General features: G+C 38.6%; 1 protein-coding gene across 1 annotated transcript; it reads left to right on the plus strand.

The window, feature by feature from the left end:
- Nucleotides 1-4,213: 4,213 nt before the first annotated feature.
- Nucleotides 4,214-7,630, plus strand: LOC117215119 (the record flags this gene model as incomplete). Its single annotated transcript, XM_033461551.1, has 3 exons — nt 4,214-4,328; nt 4,412-4,496; nt 7,320-7,630. Coding segments are annotated over exons 1-3 (511 nt in total), but the record flags the coding sequence as incomplete, so codon positions are not given.
- Nucleotides 7,631-8,262: the final 632 nt, after the last annotated feature.

Here is an 8,262-nt window from a genome sequence, read left to right on the forward strand (position 1 = left end):
TGTAATAAGCGAGATTGGGTTCGAGGAGACAATCGGTCGCTGAACGTAGCCACGGTCACGGGATGGATGTTTTATCTAACGGAGGTCTGGAGTGGTTGTATGTGTTTTCCGAGAAGTGTGGTTGTGGCGGCATGCGGCCTCGAGAGCGGGCCGAGCCATGTGTGATGTTGCCTCGGAGGTGCCGATGCAATGGGACATACATTGTATTTAGTAACCAAAACTCCAGGCAGAAACTGCCTAGCAACGGCGTTTGGAACTCTCTCGATGCTTCCAACGAGTGTGCCTAGCAACGGCGTTTGGAACCTTCTCGATGCTTCCAAACGGGGATAGAAAACAAATGCAATCGTACAGGGAGAAAAATCTCCACGAGGCTGGCATTCTTGCGATTGCCTTGGAGAGTGATACATCGAGCGTTTTCGACGATCGCATTTGCGTCCAAGTTAGTTTCGCTTAGTAAGGAGTTATCCCGGTGACCGTGGATTCGTTTGAACTCAAACATTGCTAATAGTATTATTTAATTTAATTATTCGTAGATCGTATTATTCATTAGGCTTAGTGTTTGTTAGACTTATTATTAGTTGTACTTATTATTTGTTAAGCTTAGTGATAGACCTGTATATACGTGTAAATAAAATCTCGGCTTTGTGAAACGATGGCTAGTCCACATGAAGAGTCGTCGCGCGCCCACAATTCGAATCCTGATCCGACATATATATATATATATATATATATATATTTACGTGACAAGCTTTCATTTCTATCTATATTTAAGATTAATATTTTATCAGTTTCTGTTCGTAACAACATCGAAGTAGTCAATAAGTTTGAAGAGTATAATTAAGGAAGTTATGAAGCAAGAGGTTAAGAACAAATTCTTAAAGAGGTTATGTACAACTCAGTAATACTGCTTTACATTACTTTGTGAATTACTTTTCAGGCATAAAAATAGTTTAACAGCCACTTATAGTTACTTCCTTACCATTACATTCATTAAATTCGTTTGATTTTGTAAACAAAATAACCACGCTGACCAGTCTCTTATTTAAAATAGAATTATTTTGTCATATATCCAACAGTTTACTTTCTCTTCGTAAATATTATTAATAATTTTATCAATTTCGTATACTTCCATCCTTCGTATAAGTGACAATGAATCAGAAGAGTTTCATAGCAATATTGAACAAAATACAGTCAACTACAACACCATTAGATACATCCACCATACAGTCAACTACAACACCATTAGATAACAGCAATACAATAGATTATAATTTTCTACGTGTCATTGATTCATCATCATCATTTTCCATTTTTTAGCATATGTAAAAACCATCCAATTTAAAATGTTTAAATAACAATAGCCTATACAATATAATTTTATGTAAAAAAATTGATTATACCGTGCTTTAAAACCGTGCTTTAAAATCGATATTCGCTGAAACAATACATCGCTCTGCGCTTCCAATTTGTTTTCGCACGAAGAGTCAGTCCACTCATTGTTACCGTCACCATCTCTACCGTAATCTATATTACTCGAATAAATTCTATATCTTGATTGGAAAATCACATATTTTAACGAACTTCCTTATTTTTTGTTTTTTATGACTTTAATTGGCAATTTCCATAATGTTCTATAACTTGACAATAGACTGATAATATTTCAGGATATATATATACATACATCATGTTTTTGAGGATTCTGTAGTAAAATATATTATAATAAATTATAGGAAAAACAAACTATTTAAGAAAAAATTACCACCTTCGAGTAATAAATTATAGAAGGTTACCAATGTAATTTAAAACTTAAAACTTAAAAATAATCTATTACACGTAACAAAGAAAAAGATTTCTTCGCAAACGGTAACTCGAAAATTACAGCCATTGCTGTAGAAACATAGTTTTACAGGGAGAAGAATTTCGCTAGAAACTCTCGACGATGTCACATCAAGCGAAAATTCAATAAAGCGATTACTAACCATACTACCAGCGGCAATCGTGTTACGGCAATTCGTAAATAAGTTAGTCTTCTATTTGCAGAAACGTCTCTGGCAATATCGTCACACTCTTGATTATGTCACAGACGAAATTCGAGCAACTGTATATAACAAACCGAAATTCCGAACGCCTTATCGCGTGTGACCGTCCGGTCAGCACCCGTTCTCAGCCGCCTGAGTGGCATTCGATCACTCCAGCCGTTCTCCGAATTTTACACTAAGTATAAACAAAACCCTCTCCCACTCCAACGAATGGAAGAATATAAATGCTCCCTTCAAAATCATCCAGTCAGTCTAATAAAAAAAATTCTTAACTAATCCAAGTATCGAAAGTGTATCATCGCGAACCGAAAAAATTGTATAAATTGAGTAAAAAAATAAAAAGAACTTAATCTCCTTTTCGGAAATTAACAAGTTCCTTATTTTTACCTTAATTTTACACGACATTTTTGGCGATCCGTGCCAGGATCTATTCACTTCAGTGCAAACGAAATTACGATTTCGGCGTACGCGCATCATTGAAGATCGAAGGATCAACGGACCCAGTGCGAATCTTTGCTACTACGAGGCCCTGCAGCAACTTTCAACGTTCCATTACGGTGAAACTGGACGAGAGGACTACGGTCAGCGCAGAGCAAGCCTACGAATAAGATTCGGAATCTAAAACCAACCAGAGAGGAAACATCCCTGAGACTCCTCAACGGCCATAGCTACTACGGTAAGCTGAAAAATCTGGATTCATTTTCACGATACCGTGTGAGAAAACCCAGTTTCTCAAGCGCTTCGAGTCCAAATAGCAACAGTAGTTCAGACTCAATAAGCTCAATTAGAATCATGCCCACATCACGAAAAGACAAAGTCGAAACTATTGAAACCGTTTCTACAAACGGAGGTACGGACAATTCGATTCGTGCCATACTCGACGTAATTCAAAAACAAATTGAAATACTTGCGCAACGTGTAGAAGAGACACAACGGACGGCCGACAGTGAAAATAAGAAGCGTGCAGCGGAAATAGAACTATTAGGCAAAAATATCTCTAAAATAAAAATAGGACGCGACGCTACTACAGAACTAGGCTCCCTTATTACTATGGACGAATCTGTTGCCGCGAGAGATAGAACTTCCCCACCATGCGTTCCAATTCGAACAGAAGAAGACAACCATCCCTCTTACGAAGACCGTCCACCGCAATTCGCCTCTCCGAGCTTACGGGCCAAAGACGCGATAGTATGTATTCCGCAATTAAACGGCGAAGACAATATCGGAGTAGAAGAATTCATACGCGAAGTACGCGAATTACGAGCCATGTGTAGCGAACCCACGTTACTATTAAAAATGATTAAAATCGGGAAAATCACGGGTAAAGCCGCAATGGCCATCTGCAATATATCGATATACGAATACGGACACCTGTACGATGCCCTAAGACGAAACGTAGCCACCCAAGACTCTGTTAGAGAACATCAAGACCAGCTACGCGAAACGAGACAGCGTCACGACGAAAGTGTGCAAAGTTATATCATCAGGTTCCGCAGAGCACTCAATAAGTTACACTACAGTATAACGAACGAATACCGTGACGAAATTACTAGACGAGCTATGAACGACAGGATTTTAAAAGACTCCGTGATCGATTTTATCCGAGGCCTGAAAGGCGAAATAGGACAATTACTACTCGCCAAACCACCATACAATATCCTTGAAGCCGAAAAGAAAGCCACCGACATCGAGCGATTCTTCAGGGAAGATCGAAATCGACGACTAAAACCAATAGAACGATTACGACTTCCTGAGCAGCAACGACTAACAACCAATAATCCTAATCCGATCACTAAAAGACCAACTCCAACACCCAATCCAATGCCAAGAAGCTTCCGACAAACCGAACAAATACCACCTGCCCAAAGGACACAATTAAAATGCTTCAAATGCAACCAAATCGGACATGTCTCCAGTCAATGTAAAAATTTTCGAACACCCAGCCAATTTCCGAGACCACCAGCAGTCCACAATCTCGAGACACACAAGGAAGAAATAGAGGAACCAATAGACCAGACCTACGAATTAACGCCACAACAGGAAGACTACCCACAGTACTTTTACGATCCGACGGACAGCGACATAAATTCCTCATTGACAGCGGAGCAGGAATTAATATACTCAAGCGAAGATGCGTATTACGACCAAGAATAACAAAAGAACGGAAATTCTCGATGGGACACTCTAAATTTAAAACCAACGAACACGCTTTGATAAAACTATTTGGCAAAATTCTAGAATTTTTTGTGGTAGAAGACAACTTTCCAATTATAGAAGACGGCATACTCGGTTTGCCAGCCCTATCTAAATTCAAATTTGAACTCTCGAATCAACAATTAAAACTTGACAATAATATACTTTTATTGCAACAGGAAAACGACGTACCTCCAAAACAAGCAGTGTCAAAAACAGTCTACCTGGAAGGAAAACCGACAACGATATGCTTTATCAATGGTGGTGAGTGCCCAGCCAAAATGACTAATTTTATCGAAAATTCAAATACGTATGATCAAGTCTCCACGTTTAAAGATTTAGTTAGACTTTCGCATATAGAGAAAACCCTCCGTGAACCAATCGAAAAGATATTGCTGTTCTACCTTGACGTATTCAATCTAGAGACCGACTTATTACCATGCACTAATCTTGCTAAACACACAATAACGTTAAAATAAAATAAAATCATTAACACAAAATCTTACCGACCGCCTGAATGCCATAAAGAAGAAATCAAACGACAAATGGACGAAATGCTACAAAAGAACATTATATAACCATCTGATTCTCCTTACAATTCACCAGTCTGGGTAGTACCAAAAAAGGCAGACGCCTCAGGGAAACAGAAATGGCGAATTGTAATAGACTTCAGAAAAATAAACGAACTAACTGACCAGGACGCATATCCATTACCTGACATAGACGACATACTATCCCAACTAGGCAACGCAAAATTCTTCTCAGCCCTCGATTTATCCTCCGGATTCCACCAAATCCCAACGGACATAGACTCTAAAAAGTACACAGCATTCTCCACACCACAAGGACACTATCATTACAATAGGATGCCATTCGGTTTAAAGAATGCACCTGCAACATTTCAACGCATGATGGATACCGCGCTAAGAGGACTCATAAATAAACATTGCTTCGTATATTTAGACGACATTATAATATTCGGACAGTCGATTGAAGAGGACAATAGCAACCTCGCGATAGTATTGCAACGCCTACGCGAACTCGGACTCAAAATACAGCCGGACAAGTGCGAATTTCTCAAACCAGAATTAGAATATCTTGGACATATAGTAACCGCCGAAGGTGTAAAGCCAAATCCCAAAAAATTAGAAGCCGTTAGCAATTTCAAACAGCCACGTAATCCCACAGACATCAAATCGTTCTTAGGACTAGCAGGTTATTACCGTAAGTTCATCAGAAACTTTTCTAAGATCGCGAAACCATTGACCGAACTTACAAAAAGGGAGACACCATTTCATTGGACAGATAAAACCCAGGAAGCATTCCAGACATTAAAAGACAAACTCTGTTCATCACCCGTACTAAAATTCCCAGACTTTGCGAAACCATTCACATTAACGACTGACGCCAGTAACGAAGGCATAGGTGCAATCTTATCACAGGACGGACATCCATGTTGTTATATCTCGCGAACTCTAAACCCACCGGAACGAAATTATTCCACTACAGAAAAAGAACTTTTTGCAATAGTATGGGCCGTGAAACGCCTCCGACAATATCTGTTAGGACGGAAATTCCTCATCCGAACCGATCACCAAGCACTAAAATGGTTACAGAATTGCAAAGACCCATCATCACGCTTGATGAGATGGCGATTAAAACTAGAAGAATACGAATACGACATAGAATACACGAAAGGAAAAGATAATACTGCAGCCGACGCACTATCTAGAATACATGTTCTGACCAGACGACGCGAAAATTTGAACATAGAACTCGAAAAAAAATATCACGATTGGGAAAAATCTACCGACGCGTTACCCAAAATTCTCAAAATGACTCCGAACCGTAAATCTTTCTATCAATTATCCAAAACAGAGCTAGGAAATTACGACAGAATCGAATGGTTAACTAAATTAAACGAAATTATTCATATAAACGAAAAGATAGGTATAGGCGACGACAGTTTCACAGAGACCGAAAAGAACGCGATCAAACAAATTTTACTATTCCTGAACGACACCGTAAAAGAATTAAATTTTGCATGGGAACCAATTCAAACATATAGCGACGAAGAAATAGACGAATTATTGAAAGAAAATCACGATTTAGAAGGACACCCCGGTATACAAAAGACATACGATCGCATTCGTGAACGGCACAGAGTACCAGATTTGATGAAACGTATACAACAACATATAGAATCATGCGACACCTGTCAAACATCTAAAACTACACGTATCAGACCGCGCGAAGAACCTTGTATCACCGACACACCCCTCGAACCAAACGATAAAATTGCTATGGACTTATTAGGCCCACTGAAAAAGACGAAAAAAGGCAATCAGTACATTCTATCCATACATGACGAATTGACAAAATACTTAATATTCGTACCACTAAAAACTCAGCAAACGGAAACAATTTGGAACGCACTCTTGAATCATTACATTTACATCTTTTCCGCTCCAAAAAAGATATTAACTGACCGCGGACAGAATTTTATATCTAGTTTAATGCAACAGGACGAAGACGCGTTCAAAATCAAACATATCAAAACGACATCCTTCCACCCACAAAGTAACGGATCGTTAGAACGGACACACGCAGTAATAACAGACATGTTAAAATCGATACAGCGAAATTCGGATGAAGAATGGGACGATCAACTTAACTTTGTATGCCTTGCATATAACACAATGATACACGACTCTACTGGTTACACGCCATTCGAACTCACATTCGGACACCAAGCCAATCTTCCCTCCACAATATCCAAGAATCCCCAACGCACATACGCAGACGAAGTCACGTTCCGCAAAAAGGAATGGGACTCTAGACTCCGACACGCTCGCGAAACATTGATCAAAAGTAAACAGCGATATCAGCGCGATCAAAAACGTAAAATTATAAAACCTCAATCAGTTTTCAAAGAAGGAGACTCTGTTTTAATACATAACGATCATAAAAGGCATAAACTTGATGTGGAATGGTTAGGACCGTACACGATTGATAAAGTATGTACTCCATACTATCTGATTCAAGACAAAAAGATACACGGTAATCGTTTAAAACCTTACTTTCCAGGTCGACGCTCCTCTTTGCCGGAATAGTATCCGCGCAAATAAATATTACACCATTAGAAGGAAACTCTGTATTCGTAGAAAACATAGGAAAAGGATATTTATACAGCGACACTGCCAATGTAATAGTAGGATTAGACACTAGCGACATATACGAACAGATAAGCGCAATAGAATCATATAAATTAACAATAGACTCACGTGCAATCAGCAAACAATACGTCAACGAGTTAGGCGGATTACAAAATCGCATCAATAACCTAAAACAACTCGCAAAACACTTGAAAGCGTTAACACATACCCGGAGCACACGAGGTTTGCTTAACATCATAGGTTCCGTATCGAAAAGTCTGTTCGGGACTCTCGACGATGATGATCTTACGCTCATAAACAAAAATATGGACAAACTATTCGATGATAATAATAAAATCAAGACCATAATAGCTAATCAAACAGCACTTATTAGAAAAATTGTAAACTCAGAAAATCTGAACCACTTAGAGAGATCATATAGTGATATATTAAAATTACAACAGCAGGCAAATATCGATAGATCTATGCTTAAGATGATCATGAAAGTCGACACCGCGATGCAAACTTTACACTTCCAATTAGATGAAATACTTAACGTCATGATATTAGGCAAACAAGGAATAATTAGTCCACAAATACTTGACCCCAATGAATTCAGAGAAAATTACGCCAAGGCAATAGGTAGCCAGATGTACAACACCGCGATTTCTGCCAAAACCGAACATTTTCAATTCATACTCGACATCAGTGATCTTAAAATCTTCACAATAGATGACAAAATATTTTTCAAAATCATAGTACCTTTAGTCTCTAACACAGAATGGAACATATTACAAGTATATCCTATCCCGAGTAAAAGAAATGGAGTATTTTTGGCTCCAGTAGTCGAACATCAGATATATTTAACTTCAGGT

The sequence above is a fragment of the Bombus bifarius genome, unplaced genomic scaffold (genome assembly GCF_011952205.1).
Source record: "Bombus bifarius isolate JDL3187 unplaced genomic scaffold, Bbif_JDL3187 scf7180000009359_frag, whole genome shotgun sequence".
Classification (NCBI taxonomy): domain Eukaryota; kingdom Metazoa; phylum Arthropoda; class Insecta; order Hymenoptera; family Apidae; genus Bombus; species Bombus bifarius.